Below are 24,063 nucleotides of genomic sequence, written 5' to 3'. Positions count from 1 at the left end.
ATTAGTTAGTGAGGAGAGACAGAAAAGTCAGTTAGTGTGTTGTAGACAGAATAGTTAGTTAGTGAGGAGAGACAGAAAAGTTAGTTAGTGAGGAGAGACAGAACAGTTAGTTAGTGAGGAGAGACAGAACAGTTAGTTAGTGAAGAGAGACAGAACAGTCAGTTAGTGAAGAGAGACAGAAGAGTTAGTTAGTCAGTAGGGACAGAACAGTTAGTTAGTGAAGAGAAACAGAACAGTTAGTTAGTGAGGAGAGACAGAACAGTTAGTTAGTTGGGAGAGATAACAGTTAGTTAGTTAGGAGAGACAGAACAGTAAGTAATTTAGTGAGGAGAGACAGAACAGGAGGTTAGTTAGTTAGTTAGTGAGGAGATATTAAACAGTTTGTTAGTGAGGAGAGACTAAACATTTAGTTAGTTAGTGAGGAGAGACAGGACAGTTAGTTATTTAGGAAAGACAGAACAGTTAGCTATTTAGGAAAGACATAACAGTTAGTTAGTTAGTGAGGAGAGACTGAACATTTAATTTGTGAAGAGAGACAGAACAGTTAGTTAGTGAAGAGAGACAGAACAGTTAGTTAGTGAAGAGAGACAGAACATTTAATTTGTGAAGAGAGACTGAACATTTAATTTGTGAAGAGAGACAGAACATTTAGTTAGTGAAGAGAGACAGAACAATTCGTTAGTTTGGAGAGAAAGAACAGTTAGTTAGTGAGGAGAGACAGAACAGTTAGTTAGTGTTTTGTAGACAGAATAATTAGTTAGTGAGGAGAGACAGAAAAGTTAGTTAGTGAGGAGAGACAGAACAGTTAGTTAGTGAGGAGAGACAGAACAGTTAGTTAGTGTGTTGTAGACAGAATAGTTAGTTAGTGAGGAGAGACAGAAAAGTTAGTTAGTGAGGAGAGACAGAACAGTTAGTTAGTGAAGAGAGACAGAACAGTTAGTTAGTGAGGAGAGACAGAACAGTTAGTTAGTGTGTTGTAGACAGAATAGTTAGTTAGTGAGGAGAGACAGAACATTTAGTTAGTGAGGAGAGACATAACAGTTAGTTAGTTAGTGAGGAGAGACAGAAAAGTTAGTTAGTGAGGAGAGACTGAACAGTTAGTTAGTGAGGAGAGACAGAACAGTTAGTTAGTGAAGAGAGACAGAACAGTTAGTTAGTGAAGAGAGACAGAACAGTTAGTTAGTGAGGAGAGACAGAAAAGTTAGGTAGTGAGGAGAGACAGAACATTTAGTTAGTGAGGAGAGACAGAACATTTAGTTAGTGAGGAGAGACAGAACAGTTAGTTAGTGAGGAGAGACAGAACAGTTAGTTAGTGTGTTGTAGACAGAATAGTTAGTTAGTGAGGAGATATTAAACAGTTAGTTAGTTAGTGAGGAGATATTAAACAGTTAGTTAGACAGTGAGGAGAGACTGAACAGTTAGTTAGTTAGTGAAGAGAGACAGAACATTTAGTTAATGAAGAGAGACAGAACATTTAGTTTGTGAAGAGAGACCGAACAATTCGTTAGTGAAGAGAGACAGAACATTTAGTTAGTGAGGAGAAACAGAAAAGTTAGTTAGTGAAGAGAGACAGAACAGTTAGTTAGTGAAGAGAGACAGAACAGTTAGTTAGTGAGGAGAGACAGAACAGTTAGTTAGTGTGTTGTAGACAGAATAGTTAGTTAGTGAGGAGAGACAGAACAGTTAGTTAGTGAGGAGAGACAGAACAGTTAGTTAGTGAGGAGAGACATAACAGATAGTTAGTTAGTTAGTGAGGAGAGACAGAACAGTTAGTTAGTGAGGAGAGACAGAACAGTTAGTTAGTTAGTTAGTGAGGAGAGACAGAACAGTTAGTTAGTGTGTTGTAGACAGAATAGTTAGTTAGTGAGGAGAGACAGAACATTTAGTTAGTGAGGAGAGACATAACAGTTAGTTAGTTAGTGAGGAGAGACAGAAAAGTTAGTTAGTGAGGAGAGACAGAACATTTAGTTAGTGAGGAGAAACAGAACAGATAGTTTGTGAAGAGAGACAGAACAGTTAGTTAGTGAAGAGAGACAGAACAGTTAGTTAGTGAGGAGAGACAGAACAGTTAGTTAGTGTGTTGTAGACAGAATAGTTAGTTAGTGAGGAGAGACAGAACAGTTAGTTAGTGAGGAGAGACAGAACAGTTAGTTAGTGAGGAGAGACATAACAGATAGTTAGTTAGTTAGTGAGGAGAGACAGAACAGTTAGTTAGTGAGGAGAGACAGAACAGTTAGTTAGTTAGTTAGTGAGGAGAGACTGAACAGTTAGTTAGTTAGTTAGTTAGTTAGTTAGTTAGTTAGTTAGTTAGTTACGAGAGACAGAACAGTTAGTTAGTTAGGAGAGACAGAACAGTTGGTTAGTAGGGAGAGGCAGAACAGTTAGTTAGTTAGGAGAGACATTACAGTTAGTTAGTGAGGAGGAGAGATTGATGAAAGAGGTTGATGTTAGTATCATTCAACATTCTTCTCTCAGAACTATTTTCCCTTTATAAAATGCCCTATCAAATCAAAATGAATTGCATTTTTAACAGAGTCCTAACACACTTTACAGAATGGATTCAATGTATAATAGTTATTATTAATAAATGTCCCTCCTCGATCTTACCTGAGTGGTTGCAGCCACCCACCTCCACCTGTGCATTGTCGATCCGGAACACCCATCTCCCGGGGCGACCTACGTTGGTGGTTCCATCCACATCCACCATGTCATCAGTACGAGACCCCGGGATGTTGAAGTAACGTTTCCCGTCGCCAGCGTTAAAACCTGCCTATGAGGAGAGACACAGTTTAGAGTGACTGTGAGATGACCACACTTGATCCGTGTCCCAAATGGTACCCTACACCCATTGCTGTCCACCAGTTTTAACCAGAGCCCATAAGATTATGGGTAAGTTCTCGATGGCTAGCCAATGGCATGTTGTCTGAGAATTTTAATTCCATCTGAAAAGGAAATCTCTCAAATCTCCCAGTCCCACAAGAGGCCCAAATCCTTGTTATGAGTTTAAGATCAAATCAAATGAAATCAAATTAAATCGAAGCGCATGAGCCGAATACAGCTGGTGCAGACTTTACTTTATATATATATATGTATATATGTATATATGTTTTATATACTTTATTTATATATATTTTTTTTTACTTGACTTTGTTTATATAAATATATACAGTGCCTTGCGAAAGTATTCGGCCCCCTTGAACTTTGTGACCTTTTGCCACATTTCAGGCTTCAAACATAAAGATATAAAACTGTATTTTTTTGTGAAGAATCAACAACAAGTGGCATACAATCATGAAGTGGAACGACATTTATTGGATATTTCAAACTTTTTTAACAAATCAGAAACTGAAAAATTGGGCATGCAAAATTATTCAGCCCCTTTACTTTCAGTGCAGCAAACTCTCTCCAGAAGTTCAGTGAGGATCTCTGAATGATCCAATGTTGACCTAAATGACTAATGATGATAAATACAATCCACCTGTGTGTAATCAAGTCTCCGTATAAATGCACCTGCACTGTGATAGTCTCAGAGGTCCGTTAAAAGCGCAGAGAGCATCATGAAGAACAAGGAACACACCAGGCAGGTCCGAGATACTGTTGTGAAGAAGTTTAAAGCCGGATTTGGATACAAAAAGATTTCCCAAGCTTTAAACATCCCAAGGAGCACTGTGCAAGCGATAATATTGAAATGGAAGGAGTATCAGACCACTGCAAATCTACCAAGACATGCCGTCCCTCTAAACCTTCAGCTCATACAAGGAGAAGACTGATCAGAGATGCAGCCAAGAGGCCCATGATCACTCTGGGTGATCTGACCAAGGCCATTCTCCCCCGATTGCTCAGTTTGGCCTGTCGGCCAGCTCTAGGAAGACTCTTGATGCTTCCAAACTTATTCCATCTAATAATTTTGTAGGCTACTTTGTTAATGGGACCTGCAGAAATGCAGAAATGTCATTATGGGATATTGTGATGTCAATATGGGGTATTGTGATGTCAATATGGGGTATTGTGATGTCATTCATGGGGTGTTGTGATGTCATTATGGGGTATTGTGATGTCATTTATGGGGTATTGTGATGTCATTATGGGGTATTGTGATGTCATTATGGGAGATTGTGTGTAGATTGATGAGAAAAAGAAACAATTGAATCAATTTGAAAAATAAGGCTATAAAGAAACAACATTTGGAAAAAGGGAAGGGATGTGAATACTTTCTGAATGTCGAGTTTCTTGGCCCAAGCAAGTCTCTTCTTCTTATTGGTGTCCTCTGAACAGTTGATGAACAGTTGATGTTGAGATGTGTCTGTTACTTGAACTCTCTGAAGCATTTATTTGGGCTCCAATTTCTGAGGCTGGTAAACTCTAATGAACTTATCCTCTGCAGCAGAGAGACAGTTTTCATCGTAGAGCTTGATGTTTTTTTGTGACTTCAAGTTCTTGAAATGTTCCGTATCGAGTGACCTTCATGTCTTAAAGTAATGATGGACTACTGTTTCTCTTTGATTATTTGAGCTATTCTTGTCATAATATGTACTAGTTTTTTTACCAAATAGGGCCATCTTCTGTATACCCCCCTACCTTGTCACAACACAACTGACTGGATCAAACTCATTAAAAGGAAAGAAATTCCACAAATGTACTTTTAACAAGGCACACCTGTTAATTGAAATGCATTCCAGGTGACTACCTCATGAAGCTGGTTGAGAGAATGCCAAGAGTGTGCAAAGCTGTCATCAAGACAAAGGGCGTCTACTTTGAAGAATCTAAAATCTAAAATATATTTTGATTTGTTTATCACTTTTTTGGTTACTACATGATTTCATATGTGTTATTTCATAGTTTTGATGTCTTCCCTATTATTCTACATATGAATGAGACATGGTTTGTGATGATATCTAGCTATGTGAACATACCTATAAACATTGTTTATGAGGGCATACTTCTACGTGAACCTTTTTTTCACGTGGTTTGTGAAGACATTTTTGATGGTTTGTGAGGACATCTCCATGATCTTACCTATAAACACAGTTTGTGAGGACATCTCTGTGATCCTACCTATAAACACAGTTTGTGAGGACATCTCTGTGATCCTACCTATAAACACAGTTTGTGAGGACATCTCCGTGATCTTACCTATAAACACAGTTTGTGAGGACATCTCTGTGATCCTACCTATAAACATAGTTTTTGAGGACATCTCTGTGATCCTACCTATAAACACAGTTTGTGAGGACATCTCTGTGATGTTACCTATAAACACAGTTTGTGAGGACATCTCTGTGATCTTACCTATAACCACGGTTTGTGATGATATCTCTGTGATGTTACCTAGAAACACAGTTTGTGAGGACATCTCTGTGATCCTACCTATAAACACAGTTTGTGAGGACATCTCCGTGATCTTACCTATAAACACAGTTTGTGAGGACATCTCTGTGATCCTACCTATAAACATAGTTTTTGAGGACATCTCTGTGATCCTACCTATAAACACAGTTTGTGAGGACATCTCTGTGATGTTACCTATAAACACAGTTTGTGAGGACATCTCTGTGATCCTACCTATAAACACGGTTTGTGAGGACATCTCTGTGATCCTACCTATAAACACGGTTTGTGAGGACATCTCTGTGATCCTACCTATAAACACGGTTTGTGAGGGACCTCTCTGTGATCCTACCTATAAAAACGGTTTGTGAGGGACCTCTCCGTGATCCTACCTGTGCAGCGATGCCTCCTAGCCCTGCCAGGTCTCCTCCACTGCTGGCGTGCATGCCTGTGGTCCAGGTGATCTCATGATACTGGAAGATGGTGAAGGATACCTCTCCGTTGGTGATCAGCACCAATTGGAACGTATTCACCTGCACAGAGGACAACTGGTTACTGGTTACTGTATGTATGTGGAATATTACAAATATTCATACGTCTCTTAAGAGTGTCCGCAAAATGGTAAAAAATGTAAGGTTTGAATTTTAACAAGAAAGGGGTGCTCTTTCTCTCCCCTATCAGTCAACAATTAGTTTGGGGTGTTTTTCCTTCCCACTACTGCTTGGTTCTTACCGACCCGGGCTGGGTTACTGTAAAGCACTGTTGACACACAATAAATACATTTTGATAGGTTGAGAATCCTAACCGGTGTGATGTCACTCCCTCCAAAGAAGGTGACATTGTGCCACGTCGAGATGAGGATCCACGTCGCAGTGAATTCCGGGAACCCAGAGAAGTGTCGTCTGACGTCAGCTGTGGCCCTCAGGAGGACAGACGGGTCTTTACTCTCCCGGTAGAAGACCTGCCCCGCCCGCCTGTTGTCCACGTCAGCCCAGAACGCCGCCACAACCCTCCGGTCTCCGGCGATGGGAAAGGCCACTGGTGTGAACTGAGAGACCTCTCTGAGGAACGAAACCAGACCGTTGTTGTTCACCTGTTGGGAAGGAGAGGAGAAGGTTAGACACTAATCACGTTTCCATCCACCATTTTTTGTGATTCCAGTAAAGCCACAACAATATAAAAACAAAATCAACATGAGCTGTGATGGAAGCAGGAGGTTTCAGAACAATTTTACAAATGCTGACAAATAATTTGATCGTTCGACATAGTGGGATCTTTTTTTGTGTCTGTAAAATTAATTATACGAGAAATGGAGGTGTAAAACGCCTTCATGCTCAAATATCGAAGTTAATTTGGAGTCACGTGATGATATATTGTGTGGTTTACCCCACTACGAGTCGGGAAAGCATACAGTTTATAAGGCTACAGATTAAATACATTATGATTATGAACTTTACAAGGTGGTGAAAGTGGAAGGTGATGAGCTTGATGCTCCTTTCCAAATAAATATCCAGGGTTTTATTGAAATGTGAAATGATCATCGACGCTTGTCTGCCGTTTTGACAAATAAAAAATAATCTTGCCCTTTTATGCGTAATAATCTCATCATGTAGACGATGTGTGCGCTCTATCAAACAACGTACAATCTGCGTCCTGCGCGCTGTTGGCTAGAGTGCGCTACCAGAGTGAGCTCACTATTACAAACAACGTACAATCTGCGTCCTGCGCGCTGTTGGCTAGAGGGCGCTACCAGAGTGGGCTCACTATTACAACACAAACATTTGTGTGAGAGAAACTTTAGTAGAGTTGGAAATGTAAATGAAAATCCATTTAACTTGGGAATTTATTTTTTATTTTATTTCTCCTTTATTTAACCAGGTAGGAAAGTTGAGAACAAGTTCTCATTTACAATTGCGACCTGGCAAAGATAAAGCAAAGCAGTTCGACACATACAACGACACAGAGTCACACATGGAGTAAAACAAACATACAGTCAATAATACAGTATAAACAAGTCTATATACGATGTGAGCAAATGAGGTGAGAAGGGAGGTAAAGGCAAAAAAAAGGCCATGATGCCTTTACCTCCCTGTCAGCAAGGCTCAACCAGGTGCTCTAAACTAGTATAGCATAGTTAGTATTACTTTACAAGGATGGATGTCACATTGAGATTAAACCCTCTGTAACATGTAGGGGGAGAAAGAGATCTTAGTTAAAGGGATCTGATGACAGCTTTTCTGTTTCATTGAGGCTATGCTCTCGGATGTTGACGTGCTTGGGTAATAGCTATTCAGTCAGTCAACCGGTCAAACAGTCAGTCAGTCAGTCAATCAATCAGTCAGCCATCTAGTCAGTCAGTCAGTCAACCAAGCAGGCAGGCATTAGTTCAAACAGTCAATCAGTCAGTCATCTAGTCAGCCATACAGTCAGTCAGTCAATCAGTCAGCCATCTAGTCAGCCATACAGTCAGTCAGTCAACCAAGCAGGCAGGCATTAGTTCAAACAGTCAATCAGTCAGTCATCTAGTCAGCCATACAGTCAGTCAGTCAACCAAGCAGGCAGGCATTAGGTCAAACAGTCAGTCAGTCAATCAAACAGTCAGTCATCTAGTCAGTCATACAGTCAGTCATCTAGTCAGTCATCTAGTCAGCCATCTTGTCAGCCATACAGTCAGTCAGTCAGTCAGTCAGTCAGTCAGAGCATGAAGCAGTTAAGAGCCCTCCTAAAGGGGTGTAAAGCAGTTCAGTCCTCCTGGTTCTCTCTCTCCTTCAAACTCTCTCCTTCAAACTCTCTCTCTCTCTCTCTCTCCTTCTCTCTCTCTCTCTCTCTCTCTCCTTCTCTCTCTCTCCTTCTCTCTCTCTCCTTCTTTCTGTCTCCTTCTCTATCTATCTCTCTCTCCTCTCTCTCTCCTTCAAACTCTCTCCTTCTTTCTGTCTCCTTCTCTAGCTATCTCTCTCTCTCTCTCCTTCTCTCTCTCTCCATCAAACTCTCTCCTTCTTTCTGTCTCCATCTCTATCTATCTATCTCTCTCTCTCTCCTTCTCTCTCTCTCCTTCTCTCTCTCCTTTTCTCGCTCTCTCTCCTTCTCTCTCTCCTTCTTTCTGTCTCCTTCTCTATCTCTCTCTCTCTCTCTCTCTCTCTCTCTCCTTCTCTCTCTCTCTCTCTCTCTCTCTCTCTCTCTTTCCTTCTCTCTCTCCTTCAAACTCTCTCCTTCATTCTGTCTCCTTCTCTATCTATCTCTCTCTCTCTCCTTCTCTCTCCTCTCTCTCTCTCTCTCTCTCTCTCTCTCCTCTCTCTCTCCTTCTCCTTCTCTCTCTCTCTCATCTCTCTCTCTCTCCTTCTCTCTCTCTCCTCTCTCCTCTCTCTCTCTCCTTCTCTCTCTCTCTCTCTCCTTCTCTCTCTCTCTCCCTCTCTCTCTCCCCTTCTCTCTCTCTCTCTCTCTCCTCTCTCTCTCCTTCTCCTTCTCTCTCTCTCTCCTCTCTCTCTCTCTCCTTCTCTCTCTCCTCTCTCCTCTCTCTCTCTCCTTCTCTCTCTCTCTCCTTCTCTCTCTCTCTCCTTCTCTCTCTCTCTCTCTCTCCTTCTCTCTACCCCCCCTCTCCCCCCCGCTCTCTTTTCTGGGTTTTTCTTGGGTAGTTTTCTCTGGAGCCAAGTTATTTCTACAGTAAAATAAACTTTAATCAAGGAAAACTAGGGCCAAAGCAAACCCCATAAATGAAAAAGGTGCCCGGGATCAGTGGGGAAAAACATGAGCCTTTCCTTGTCAAAGAGGACGTTTCACAGACAGTCACACCGCCACAGGGTTTAATGAAACACAGGGAAGTGTCTACAGCCCACACACTTGGCCCCTAATCCCTAAACCCTTACATCCCAAATGGCACCCAATTCCCAGTATAGTGCACTTCTTTTGACCAGTGCACTGTGGGCCAATAGTAGTGCACTATAAAGGGAATAGGGTGCCGTTTGGGACATACCTCTAACTGGCCTTGTATCTCCCCTAGTATCTCCCCTAATCCCCTAGTATCTCCCCTAGTCCCCTAGTATCTCCCCTAGTATCTCCCCAAGTCCCATAGTATCTCCCATAGTATCTCCCCTAGTCCCTAATGAGATGAGGAGGTGTAGCCTTGCTGTTCAACCTCATGACCCTAGGTAAACCTCCATCACACAAACACACACACACACACACGCACGCACAAAATCTTGTTGATTTTTCACAAGTCTTTGGCCATTTGCAAAAAATGTAGTTGCCATCTCAAAACATGAATACATTCATCAAAACGATGTTATACATATATCAAAGTTGATTCATCAAAAGAACACGACTTCCTGCAGAAAGATTAACACAACCATAGTTATCTCTCGAGTCCAAGCAGACAAAACAGAAAGTCTGTCTTTTAAAAATCCTTGTGGATCAACATATATTCCTTGCATGATAAAAACAGGAAGTACAACTATCCAAAGGTGTAGCATTATGGGTAATGATAAAAACAGGAAGTACAACTATCCAAAGGTGTAGCATTATGGGTAATGATAAAAACAGGAAGTACAACTATCCAAAGGTGCAGCATTATGGGTAATGATAAAAACAGGAAGTACAACTATCCAAAGGTGCAGCATTATGGGTAATGATAAAAACAGGAAGTACAACTATCCAAAGATGCAGCATTATGGGTAATCAATCTCCTTTCATGTATATTCCACCAAACAATTTCATACACATCAAATCAAAAAACATTATAATATAAAAACAAACCAGTACTTATGTTAAGATAGTAGGTATTTTGGGCATGAGAAAAAAAAAGCGTTTTATAGTACGTGGAATTTAGAACGTCTAGTACGCTTAAAATGCCAGGATGTCATACTCATTCAAATGTTCATCTAGTAGAGAATTCACTGCACACTTTTGAGAAAGAGAATAGCATTTTCGAGATCCACATGTCTCTGACAAAAAAACTGAAAGTCAGCCGGAGGGGACTCGCTGTACCAAAATGAACCAATGTGGGAGGAACCTGCCCAATAGATGATGCATTCTCAGGATCAAATCAAATCAAATGATATTGGTCACATACACATGGTTAGCAGATGTTAATGTGAGTGTAGGATAAGCCTAGTATGCTGGTATTTGTTGCTTATTTTATTCATTTTTTAAAAACTAACCTGTACGTGCTTAATAGTATGTAGTCCGATTAGTACACAGTTTTAATAAGTAGTAGGAAAGACAGATTTGGGACACGGACAATGTTTTCTATTCTGTGAGCAAAACACCTTAACAGTGAACGTTGAATTTTAAAGTTTTACAAAAAGGTGTTCTAAGATGTTCAAGTCAGGTACTAAAAGAAAGAAATCATCGGAAGCGTACAGGTCTTTTAGCAAGGAAATTATCAGAGGTGTAAAGGTATTTTAACAGGGAAATGATCAGAGGTGTTAAGGTCTTTTAGCAAGGAAATGATCAGGGGTGTAAAGGTATTTTAACAGGGAAATGATCAGAGGTGTAAAGGTATTTTAACAGGGAAATGATCAGAGGTGTAAAGGTATTTTAACAGGGAAATGATCAGAGGTGTAAAGGTCTTTTAACAGGGAAATGATCAGAGGTGTAAAGGTCTTTTAACAGGGAAATGATCAGAGGTGTAAAGGTGTTTTAACAGGGAAATGATCAGAGGTGTAAAGGTCTTTTAACAGGGAAATGATCAGAGGTGTAAAGGTATTTTAACAGGGAAATGATCAGAGGTGTAAAGGTCTTTTAGCAAGGAAATGATCAGGGGTGTAAAGGTATTTTAACAGGGAAATGATCAGAGGTGTAAAGGTCTTTTAACAGGGAAATGATCAGAGGTGTAAAGGTATTTTAACAGGGAAATGATCAGAGGTGTAAAGGTCTTTTAACAGGGAAATGATCAGAGGTGTAAAGGTATTTTAACAGGGAAATGATCAGAGGTGTAAAGGTGTTTTAACAGGGAAATGATCAGAGGTGTAAAGGTCTTTTAACAGGGAAATGATCAGAGGTGTAAAGGTCTTTTAACAGGGAAATGATCAGAGGTGTAAAGGTCTTTTAACAGGGAAATGATCAGAGGTGTAAAGGCCTTTTAGCAGGGAAATGATCCGATTTTAAAGGTCTTTTAGCAGGGAAATGATCCGATTTTAAAGGTCTTTTAGCAGGGAAATGATCAGAAATGTTTTGGTCCTCGCTGCTATAGATAATGTACATTTTCAACACAGATCCCAACATTGTTTGTTTGTAAACTACAAAGAAGCGTTAAATCATGTTGTTTGCATTGTAATATCAGAAAATATCCTTAATATATTTACGCTGATAGTGGAATGATACCGTTTCACAATATAAAAAATATGAATTATAGAAAAATACATTCTGAAGCAAAATTGTATTCAGATTTTGGTGTAAACTTCCTATTTGTCAACCAAAGCCGGTCAATCTGAGACACGTGGTGTTTTCCCCACCAGCCAACCAACAACCTGGGCAAGCATCCTTCCTGTAGACATCGCTCTGTCAGTACCTGGTTTCAGGTTTCAGTTTGTGACAAAACAAAACAAGCAATGTATAGTGCAGAGAATCATTGTACCATCTAAAGCGCTGTGAAATATCTTTTCAACATCAAAATAAACATTGTATTTTCAGCTGTTTGAAGCTGATGGACAAAACCGAAAGTAAAAGTTGAGTCCCCACCGAGGTTGTGGTGGAGGAAATGTGGGGGAGGAGGAGGAAGAGTTGTTTGAATTCAGGCTAAGTGGTTGCAAATCCACTCATTTCCATTATGGGGCTTCGTACTACATGATGCTCCTTCAATGCACACACCTAACAGACACACACACAAACACACACACACACACGCACATACACACATCAATCAATCCATCAATCAAATGTATTGATAAAGCCCCGTTTTACATCAGCTGATATCTCAAAGTGCTGTACAGAAACCCAGCCTAAATCCCCAAACAGCAAGCAATGCAGACGTAGAAGCACGGTGGCTTGGAAAAACTCCCTAGAAAGGCCGGAACCTAGAAAGAAACCTAGAGAGGAACCAGGCTATGTGGGGTGGCCAGTCCGCTTCTGGCTGTGCCGGGTGGAGCTTATAACAGAACATGGCCAAGATTTTCAAACGTTCATAGATGACCAGCAGGGTCAAATAATAATCACAGTGGTTGTAGAGGGTGCAACAGGTCAGCACCTCATGAAAAAATGTCACTTGGCTTTTCATAGCCAATCATTCAGAGTATCTCTACCGCTCCTGCTGTCTCTAGAGACTCGACAACAGCAGTTCCGGGACAAGGTAGCATGTCTGGTGAACAGGTCAGGGTTCCATAGCCACAGGCAGAACAGTTGAAACTGGAGCAGCAGCACGACCAGGTGGACTGGGGACAGCAAGGAGTCATCAGGCCAGGTAGTCCTGAGGCATGGTCCTAGGGCTCAGGGTCTCCAAGAGAAGAGAGAGAGAGAAAGAGAGAGTGAGAAAGATTAGAGGGAACATACTTAAATTCACACAGGACACCGGATAAGACAGGAGAAATACTCTAGATACAACAGACTGACCCTAGCACCCCGACACATAAACTACTGCAGCATAAATACTGGAGGCTGAGACAGGAGGTGTCGGGAGACATTGTGGCCCCATCCGATGATACCCCCGGACAGGGCCAAACAGGAGGGATATAACCCCACCCACTTTGCCAAAGCACAGCCCCCACACCACTAGAGGGACATCTTCAACCACCAACTTACCATCCTGAGACAAGGCCGAGTATAGACCACGAACATCTCCCCCACGGCATGAACCTGAGGTGGGGTGTCAACCCGGATAGGAAGATCACGTCAGTGACTCAACCCACTCAAGTGCACAATTTTGAACATGAAAAGTTATTAATAAACAAATTCGGCACATTTGGGCAGACTTGATAAAACATTTTGAACAGAAATGCAATCTAAATGCAGTCTAAAACGTTGCACATACACTGCTGCCATCTAGTGGCCACAATGTAAACTGCACCTGGACTGGAATAAAACATTATGGCCTTTCTCTTGCATTTAAAAGACAATGGGTCAAATTTTTTTTTTTTTTGTGTATTTTCTTTTACCAAATCTAATGTGTTATATTCTCATACATTCCTTTCACATTTCCACAAACGTAAAAGTGTTTCCTTTCAAATGGTATCAAGAATATGCGTATCCTTGCTTCAGGGCCTGAGATACAGGCAGTTAGATTTGGGTATGTTATTTTAGGTCCTGATCTACAGGCAGTTAGATTTGGGTATGTTATTTTAGGTCCTGAGCTACAGGAAGTTAGATTTGAGTATGTTATTTTAGGTCCTGAGCTACAGGAAGTTAGATTTGGGTATGTTATTTTAGGTCCTGAGCTACAGGCAGTTAGATTTGGGTATGTTATTTTAGGTCCTGAGCTACAGGCAGTTAGATTTGGGTATGTTATTTTAGGTCCTGAGCTATAGGCAGTTAGATTTGGGTATGTAATTTTAGGTCTTGAGCTACAGGCAGTTAGATTTGGGTATGTTATTTTAGGGCCTGAGCTACAGGCAGTTAGATTTGGGTAGGTCATTTTAGGTCCTGAGATACAGGCAGTTAGATTTGGGTATGTTATTTTAGGTCCTTAGCTACAGGAAGTTAGATTTGGGTATGTTATTTTAGGTCCTGAGCTACAGGCAGTTAGATTTGGGTATGTTATTTTAGGTCCTGAGCTACAGGAAGTTAGATTTGGGTATGTCATTTTAGGCGAAACCTGGAAAAAAAGGGGCAGATCCTTAAGAGGCAAAACACCGCCATGTTTAGTTTTGCCCAACCTAGATCGAGGCACAGACACGGTCTCAATGGGGATAGCTGAGCTGACTACGCTGACTGTGCTAGTGGGAGACTCCACTGGGCTGCCAGACTGGCTAACAGCCTGCTGCCTGGCCTGCACCCTATCTCAACGTGGAGCTAGAGGAGTTAGAGCCCTGTTTATGTTCATAGATAAGATGAGCGCACCCATCCAGCTAAGATGGAGACGGTCACTCCTCAGCAGGCCAGGCTTGGTCCTGTTTGTGGCAGGAGTCCAAAGAAGAAGGCCAATTATCTACAAATTATATCTTTTGGGAGGGGCAGAAAACAGTTTTCAACCAGCGACTGAGTTATGGGTCTCTGCTGTAGAGCTCATCACTCCCCCTAACTGGGAGGGGGCCAGAGACAATTACTCGATGCCAACACATCTTTCTAGCTGATTTACACTCTGCCACTATGTTGCGCTTGGTGACCTAACACACAGGTTATCCTGCAACAGTTAGCCTGCAACGGTTCTCCTGCAACAGTTCTCCTGCAACAGTTCTCCTGCAACAGTACAACAAGGTAACAGACAGGCCAGGCTGAGACTAGATTACAGGACAAGGTAACAGACAGGCCTGGCTGAGACTAGATTACAGGACAAGGTAACAGACAGGCCAGGCTGAGACTAGATTACAGGACAAGGTAACAGACAGGCCAGGCTGAGACTAGATTACAGGACAAGGTAACAGACAGGCCAGGCTGAGACTAGATTACAGGACAAGGTAACAGACAGGCCTGGCTGAGACTAGATTACAGGACAAGGTAACAGACAGGCCAGGCTGAGACTAGATTACAGGACAAGGTAACAGACAGGCCAGGCTGAGACTAGATTACAGGACAAGGTAACAGACAGGCCAGGCTGAGACTAGATTACAGGACAAGGTAACAGACAGGCCAGGCTGAGACTAGATTACAGGACAAGGTAACAGACAGGCCAGGCTGAGATGAAGGTCTAGTCATCACTTTCCTAGGCGTCTCTTACTGAGTGACCGTCTTCAAAGCCGCTAATCTTTGCTGCTATAAAGGGAAAGGAATGTGTACACATTACAGTACAGGACAAAGTACAGGACAGCAAAGACAAGGCTGAAAATGGCAATGTTTTCAAAGTACCTGTCATATGAGGGATAGGGTTAAGTGTTCTTCGTAGGGAGCAGTGGAGAACTGAAGGTTTTTTTTGGGGGGGGGGGGGGGGGGACACTTGAGCATACAGGAGATACTGTGGTTCAAGGGGATTAATTATTATAATACCGTAAGACAACTTTCTAGATCCACCTCCGAATTGTTTGGTTCTACAGCTTCCACTGTTGCCATGGAGCTGAGGCTTGGAATGGAACTCTCCAGGAGGAAGACATTACTGTGTTTAGGGAAACTGTTCATAACCGAAGCTTGTCTCTCATCTCATGAGAGAGAGAGAGAGAGAGAGAGAGAGAGAGAGCAATGTGGTATGCATAGTTTGCGGGAGACAAGTTCATTTATTCGGCTAACAGTTTGAAAACAAGCGTGACTGTAATTTGAAGTGCCTGGCTGCCACAGTCTTTGATGTCTTCATATAATATATGTCATTTAGCTGACACTTTTATCCAAAGTGACTTACAGTTCACGTATGGTTGGTCCTGGGTATCAAACCCCACTACCCGTTACAAGCAACCATGAACTACCAACTGAGCTACAAAGGACCACATATCTTAAGTGACATATGAATTATAATCAGACCTGACTCCTAGTTACCTCTGGTTACCTCTAGTTACCTCTAGTTACCTCTGGTTACCTCTAGTTACCTCTAGTTACCTCTAGTTACCTCTAGTTACCTCTGGTTACCTCTAGTTACCTCTAGTTACCTCTGGTTACCTCTAGTTACCTCTAGTTACCTCTAGTTACCTCTGGTTACCTCTAGTTACCTCTAGTTACCTCTAGTTACCTCTTTTGCACCCTTTGCCAGTTCCTCCAGGATTCTGTCATTCTTCGATCACAAAATGTTGTGATGTGAAAAATCTGTCATTTTTGCCAACAAAATATCACAAAGAATCCCTGTGACAGTGCTAGAGGCATGACTAGAGAGCTGGGTTCGATCCCAGACTGTGTCGCAACCGGACGTGACTGGGAGATCCATAGGGCGGCATACAATTTGCCCAACGTCGTCTGGGTTAGGGGAGGGTTTGGCCGGGGGGCGCTTTACTCTGATCCACCTCTACGCAGACGACACTATTCTGTATACTTCTGGCCTTTCTTTGGACACTGTGTTAACAACCCTCCAGGCAAGCTTCAATGCCATACAACTCTCCTTCCGTGGCCTCCAATTGCTCTTAAATACAAGTAAAACTAAATGCATGCTCTTCAACCGATTGCTGCCTGCACGTCCAGAATCACTACTCTGGACGGCTCTGACTTAGAACACGTGGACAACTACAAATACCTAGGTGTCTGGTTACACTGTAAACTCTCCTTCCAGACCCATATCAAACATCTCCAATCCAAAGTTAAATCTAGAATTGGCTTCCTATTTCGCAACAAAGCATCCTTCACTCATGCTGCCAAACATACCCTTGTAAAACTGACCATCCTACCAATCCTCGACTTTGGCGATGTCATTTACAAAATAGCCTCCAATACCCTACTCAATAAATTGGATGCAGTCTATCACAGTGCCATCCGTTTTGTCACCAAAGCCCCAAATGCTACCCACCATTGCGACCTGTACGCTCTCGTTGGCTGGCCCTCGCTTCATACTCGTCGCCAAACTCACTGGCTCCATGTCATCTACAAGACCCTGCAAGGTAAAGTCCCCCCTTATCTCAGCTCGCTGGTCACCATAGCATCTCCCACCTGTAGCACGCGCTCCAGCAGGTATATCTCTCTGGTCACCCCAAAACCAATTCTTTCTTTGGCCGCCTCTCCTTCCAGTTCTCTGCTGCCAACTACAAAAAAAACACTTATCTCCCTCACTAGCTTTAAGCACCAACTGTCAGAGCAGCTCACAGATTACTGCACCTGTACATAGCCCACCTATAATTTAGCCCAAACAACCTCTTTCCCTTCCGTATTTAATTTATTTAATTAATTTATTTATTTTTTCTACTTTGCACCCCATTATTTTTATTTCTACTTTGCACATTCTTCCACTGCAAATCTACCATTCCAGTGTTTTACTTGCTATATTGTATTTACTTCGCCACCGTGGCCTTTTTTGCCTTTACCTCCCTTATCTCACCTCATTTGCTCACATCGTATATAGACTTGTTTATACTGTATTATTGACTGTATGTTTGTTTTACTCCATGTGTAACTCTGTGTCGTTGTATGTGTCGAACTGCTTTGCTTTATCTTGGCCAGGTCGCAATTGTAAATGAGAACTTGTTCTCAACTTGCCTACCTGGTTAAATAAAGGAGAAATAAAAAATCCAAAATAAAGAAATAAAAAACTTGGCTCATCGTGACTCCTAGCGACTCCTTGTGGCTGGCCGGGTACCTGCAGGCTGACTTCAGTCGTCAGTTGAACGGTGTTTCTCCCGACACATTGGCACCGCTGGCTTCTGGGTTAAGCAGTTAAGAAGCGGTTTGGCGGGTCATGTTTCGGAGGATGCATGACTCCACCTTCGCCTCCCCCGAGCCCGTTGGGGGAGTTGCAGCAGAGACAAGTTCGCAATTGGATATCACAAAATAAAAATAAAAAACGAAATAATAATACTCCCTGGAAGGACTGTATTCACTTCTCTCTACAGCACTAACTAATGCACAGCATAACATACAGTGCCTTGCGAAAGTATTCGGCCCCCTTGAACTTTGCGACCTTTTGCCACATTTCAGGCTTCAAACATAAAGATATAAAACTGTATTTTTTTGTGAAGAATCAACAACAAGTGGGACACAATCATGAAGTGGAACGACATTTATTGGATATTTCAAACTTTTTTAACAAATCAAAAACTGAAAAATTGGGCGTGTAAAATTATTCAGCCCCCTTAAGTTAATACTTTGTAGCGCCACCTTTTGCTGCGATTACAGCTGTAAGTCGCTTGGGGTATGTCTCTATCAGTTTTGCACATCGAGAGACTGAATTTTTTTTCCCATTCCTCCTTGCAAAACAGCTCGAGCTCGGTGAGGTTGGATGGAGAGCATTTGTGAACAGCAGTTTTCAGTTCTTTCCACAGATTCTCGATTGGATTCAGGTCTGGACTTTGACTTGGCCATTCTAACACCTGGATATGTTTATTTTTGAACCATTCCATTGTAGATTTTGCTTTATGTTTTGGATCATTGTCTTGTTGGAAGACAAATCTCCGTCCCAGTCTCAGGTCTTTTGCAGACTCCATCAGGTTTTCTTCCAGAATGGTCCTGTATTTGGCTCCATCCATCTTCCCATCAATTTTAACCATCTTCCCTGTCCCTGCTGAAGAAAAGCAGGCCCAAACCATGATGCTGCCACCACCATGTTTGACAGTGGGGATGGTGTGTTCAGCTGTGTTGCTTTTACGCCAAACATAACGTTTTGCATTGTTGCCAAAAAGTTCAATTTTGGTTTCATCTGACCAGAGCACCTTCTTCCACATGTTTGGTGTGTCTCCCAGGTGGCTTGTGGCAAACTTTAAACAACACTTTTTATGGATATCTTTAAGAAATGGCTTTCTTCTTGCCACTCTTCCATAAAGGCCAGATTTGTGCAATATACGACTGATTGTTGTCCTATGGACAGAGTCTCCCACCTCAGCTGTAGATCTCTGCAGTTCATCCAGAGTGATCATGGGCCTCTTGGCTGCATCTCTGATCAGTCTTCTCCTTGTATGAGCTGAAAGTTTAGAGGGACGGCCAGGTCTTGGTAGATTTGCAGTGGTCTGATACTCCTTCCATTTCAATATTATCGCTTGCACAGTGCTCCTTGGGATGTTTAAAGCTTGGGAAATATTTTTGTATCCAAATCCGGCTTTAAACTTCTTCACAACAGTATCTCGGACCTGCCTGGTGTGTTCCTTGTTCTTCATGATGCTCTCTGCGCTTTTAACGGACCTCTGAGACTATCACAGTGCAGGTGCATTTATACGGAGACTTGATTGCACACAGGTGGATTGTATTTATCATCATTAGTCAGTTAGGTCAACATTGGATCATTCAGAGATCCTCACTGAACTTCTGGAGAGAGTTTGCTGCACTGAAAGTAAAGGGGCTGAATAATTTTGCACGCCCAATTTTTCAGTTTTTGATTTGTTAAAAAAGTTTGAAATATCCAATAAATGTCGTTCCACTTCATGATTGTGTCCCACTTGTTGTTGATTCTTCACAAAAAAATACAGTTTTATATCTTTATGTTTGAAGCCTGAAATGTGGCAAAAGGTCGCAAAGTTCAAGGGGGCCGAATACTTTCGCAAGGCACTGTATCTCTTCTATATCTTCTCTTGGTGTGAGTTCAACCACCCTAACGCATATGCCATCATACCATATCATACCATATCATACCATATCATACCATATCATACCATGTCTCCATATCATACCATGTCATACCATATCATACCATATCATACCATGTCATACCATGTCATACCATATCATACCATATCATACCATGTCATACCATATCATACCATATCATACCATGTCATACCATGTCATACCATGTCATACCATATCATACCATGTCATACCATATCATACCATGTCATACCATACCATATCATACCATGTCATACCATATCATACCATGTCTCCATATCATACCATGTCATACCATATCATACCATATCATACCATGTCATACCATGTCATACCATATCATACCATATCATACCATGTCATACCATATCATACCATGTCTCCATATCATACCATGTCATACCATATCATACCATGTCATACCATATCATACCATGTCATACCATACCATATCATACCATGTCATACCATATCATACCATATCTCCATATCATACCATATCTCCATATTTTCTCATGGGGTAAGTTGAGCCACCCTTATTTCTAGGAAATCACACACAAAATGTATAATTAGACAAAATATTTAGGAAGAGGCAGGGCTGAAAGTAAGGCAGTCCGGTATGGCGTCACCGTAGCGGTAAAACATGAGCCTATTAGAACAATCTAAACTCTGACATGTAATGGGACAGTAGCGGGCGCATAAACAATCATCAAAGGTTGTTACACTTTTTGGTGCTTTGTGTTACAGATGTCTCTGTTCATTCACCAATGTTTGGAGGCTGGAAATATGTTGTGAGTGGACGAAGGTGTGCGAGTAGCCTAGTAAAGGAGCCTTTTGAAATGATTGTTCGAAAAGGATTCTCTATGTAATTATGATGATTCTATGTAATTATATGATGATTCTATGTAATTATATGATGATTCTATGTAATTATATGATGATTCTATGTAATTATATGATGATTCTATGTAATTATATGATGATTCTATGTAATTATATGATGATTCTATGTAATTCTTTGGTTATTCTATGTCATGCTATGGTTATTCTATGTAATTCTATGATTATTCTATGTAATTATATGATTATTCTATGTAATTCTATGGTTATTCTATGTAATTATTTGGTTATTCTATGTAATTATATGTAATTATATGTAATTCTATGATTATTCTATGTAATTATATGACTATTTTATGTAATTCTATGGTTATTCTATGATTATTATATGTAATTCTATGATTATTCTATGTAATTATATGATGATTCTATGTAATTCTTTGGTTATTCTATGTCATGCTATGGTTATTCTATGTAATTCTATGATTTTTCTATGTAATTCTATGGTTATTCTATGTAATTCTATGTTTATTCTAGTAATTCTATGGTTATTCTATATAGTTCTATGGTTATTCTATGATTATTCTATGTAATTATATGATTATTCTATGTTATCCTGATATTCTATGTAACTCTATGTAATTCTATGCCTATTCTGTGTAATTATATGGTAATTCTATGTAATTCTATGTAATTCTATGCCTATTCTGTGTAATTATATGGTAATTCTATGTAATTCTATGTAACTCTATGTAATTCTATGCCTATTCTGTGTAATTATATGGTAATTCTATGTAATTCTATGTAACTCTATGTAATTCTATGCCTATTCTGTGTAATTATATGGTAATTCTATGTAATTCTATGTAACTCTATGTAATTCTATGCCTATTCTGTGTAATTATATGGTAATTCTATGTAATTCTATGTAACTATGTAATTCTATGCCTATTCTGTGTAATTATATGGTAATTCTATGTAATTCTATGTAACTCTATGTAATTCTATGCCTATTCTGTGTAATTATATGGTAATTCTATGCCTATTCTGTGTAATTCTATGGTTATTCTATGTAATCCTGATATTCTATGTAACTCTTTGTAATTCTATGCCTATTCTGTGTAATTCTATGGTTATTCTATGTAATTCAAATCAAATCAAAATCAAAATCATGCTTCGTGCTTCTACACCTGCATTGCTTGCTGTTTGGGGTTTTAGGCTGGGTTTCTGTAAAGCACTTTGAGATATCAGCTGATGTACGAAGGGCTATATAAATAAATGTGATTTGATTCTATGTAATTCTATGGTTATTCTATGTAATTCGATGGTAATTCTATGATTAGGGCCATCGTTTTTTTTTGTTATGTAGGGCATCTCGTACAGGGAAGAAATGTCTTCTACTTTCAACCCTGGGAGGTCAACATTTCATGGGAAAAGTAGTAAGCAAGTTAGTTCCAAAATATTGATTTTCACCAAGTCAAATGAATTTATTGTTTTAGAGGTTTTATGATACATGTACAGTTGAAGTCTGAAGTTTACAAACACCTTAGCCAAATACATTTAAACTCAGTTTTTCACAATTCCTGACATTTAATCCCAGTAAAAATCCCCTGTTTTAGGTCAGTTAGGATCACCACTTTATTTTAAGAATGTGAAATGTCAGAACAATAGTAGAGAGAAGGATTTATTTCAGCCTTTTTCACTCAATTAGTATTTGGTGGCATTGCCTTTAAATTGTTTAATTAACTTGGGTCAAACGTTTCGGGTAGCCTTCCACAAGCTTCCCACAATAAATTGGGTGAATTTTAGCCCATTCCTCCTGACATAGCTGGTGTAACTGAGTCAGGTTTGTAGGCTTCCTTGCTCACACACACTTTTTCAGTTCTGCCCACAAATTTTCTATAGGATTGAGGTTAGGACCACTCCAATACCTTGACTTTGTTGTCCTTAAGCCATTATGACACAACTCTGGAAGTATGCTTGGGGTCATTGTCCATTTGGAAGACCCATTTGCGACCGAGCTTTAACTACCTGACTGATGTCTTGAGATGCTGCTTCAATATAGCCACATAATTTTCCTCCTTCATGATGCCATCTATTTTGTGAAGTGCACCAGTCCCCCCTGCAGCAAAGCACCCCCACAACATGATGCTGCCACACCCGTGCTTCACTGATAGGATGGTGCTCTTCGGCTTGCAAGCCTCCCCATTTTTTCTCCAAACACAACGATGTTCATTATAGCCAAACAGTTCTTTTGTTTCATCAGAACAAAGGACATTTCTCCAAAAAGTACGATCTTTGTCCTCATGTGCAGTTGTAAACCGTAGTCTGGCTTTTTATTGCGGTTTTGGAGCAGTGGCTTCTTCCTTGCTGAGCGGCCTTTCAGGTTATGTTGATATAGGAGTCATTTTACTGTGGAAATAGATACCTGTTTCCTCCAGCATCTTCACAATGTCCTCTGCTGTTGTTCTGGGATTGATTTGCACTTTTCACATCAAAGTACATTAATCTCTAGGAGACAGAACGTGTCTCCTTCCTGAGCGACATGACGGCTGCGTGGTCCCATGGTGTTTATACTTGCATACTATTGTTTGTACAGATGAACGTGGTACCTTCAGGCATTTCAGGCATTGCTCCCAAGGAGGAACCAGACTTGTGGAGGTCTACAATTTTTATTCTGATGTCTTGGTTTCTTGATTTTCTTTATTTTGATTTTCCCATGATGTCAAGCAAAGAGGCACTCAGTTTGAAGGTAGGCCTTGAAATACATCCATCATGTACACCTCCAATTGACTCAAATGATGTCAATTAGCCTATCAGAAGCTTCTTAAGGCATGACATAATTTCCTGGAATTTTCCAAGCTGTTTAAAGTCACAGTCAACTTAGTGTATGTAAACTTCTGACCCACTGAAATTGTGATACAGTGAATTATAAGTGAAATAAACTGTCTGTAAACAATTGTTGGAAAAATTACTTGTGTCATGCACAAAGTAGGTGTCCTAACCGACTTGCCAAAACTATAGTTTGTTAAAAACTTCTTGGCGCACCAATCCCTTTAGCGGGATCATTTTCGTCAACATCCGTTGAATTGCAGAGCGCCAAATTCAAATTAAATTACTAAAAATATTTAATTTTCATGAAATCACAAGTGCAATATACCAAAACACAGCTTAGCTTGTTGTTAATCCACCTGGCGTGTCAGATTTCAAAAACAGAGAAAGCAAACCAAGCGTTTATGTTAGGACAGCTCTCTCAGCAGACAAAACATTACAAACAGCTAGCAGCAAAGTAGATTGGTCACGAAAGTCAGAAAAGCAATCAAATGAATCGCTTACCTTTGATGCTCTTCGGATGTTTGCACTCACGAGACTCTCAGTTACACAATAAATGTTCCTTTTGTTCCATAAAGATTATTTTTATATCCTAAAAACCTCCATTTGGTTGGCGCGTTTTGTTCAGTAATCCACAGGCGCGTGCAGGTCACGACGGGCAGACGAAAATTCCAAATAGTATCCGTAAAGTTCGTAGAAACATGTCAAACGTTTTTTATAATCAATCCTCAGGTTGTTTTTACAATAAATAATCTATAATATTTCAACCGGACGGTAGCATTTTCAATAGGAGAGAGAGAGAAAAGGTCTGCTCCAAGC

The 24,063-nt window shown here is 40.6% G+C and overlaps 1 protein-coding gene across 4 annotated transcripts in view; it reads right to left on the bottom strand.

Annotated features, from left to right (window-relative positions):
• The window catches only part of sned1 (sushi, nidogen and EGF-like domains 1), a 135,521-nt gene that overhangs the window by 88,895 nt on the left and 22,563 nt on the right, over positions 1–24,063 (bottom strand). For all 4 annotated transcript variants that reach the window (XM_036978927.1, XM_036978928.1, XM_036978929.1 and 1 more), the window contains exons 2-4: positions 6,134–6,421; positions 5,721–5,861; positions 2,608–2,770 (exon numbers count right to left, since the gene is read on the bottom strand). In XM_036978927.1, the coding sequence (XP_036834822.1) occupies positions 2,608–2,770; positions 5,721–5,861; positions 6,134–6,421 (592 nt within the window). The remainder of the gene's footprint in view (positions 1–2,607; positions 2,771–5,720; positions 5,862–6,133; positions 6,422–24,063) is intronic.

This window comes from Oncorhynchus mykiss, chromosome 5 (genome assembly GCF_013265735.2).
Source record: "Oncorhynchus mykiss isolate Arlee chromosome 5, USDA_OmykA_1.1, whole genome shotgun sequence".
Classification (NCBI taxonomy): domain Eukaryota; kingdom Metazoa; phylum Chordata; class Actinopteri; order Salmoniformes; family Salmonidae; genus Oncorhynchus; species Oncorhynchus mykiss.
The sequence above is the reverse complement of the archived record's forward strand: the minus strand, read 5'-3'. Positions and strand labels throughout refer to the sequence as shown.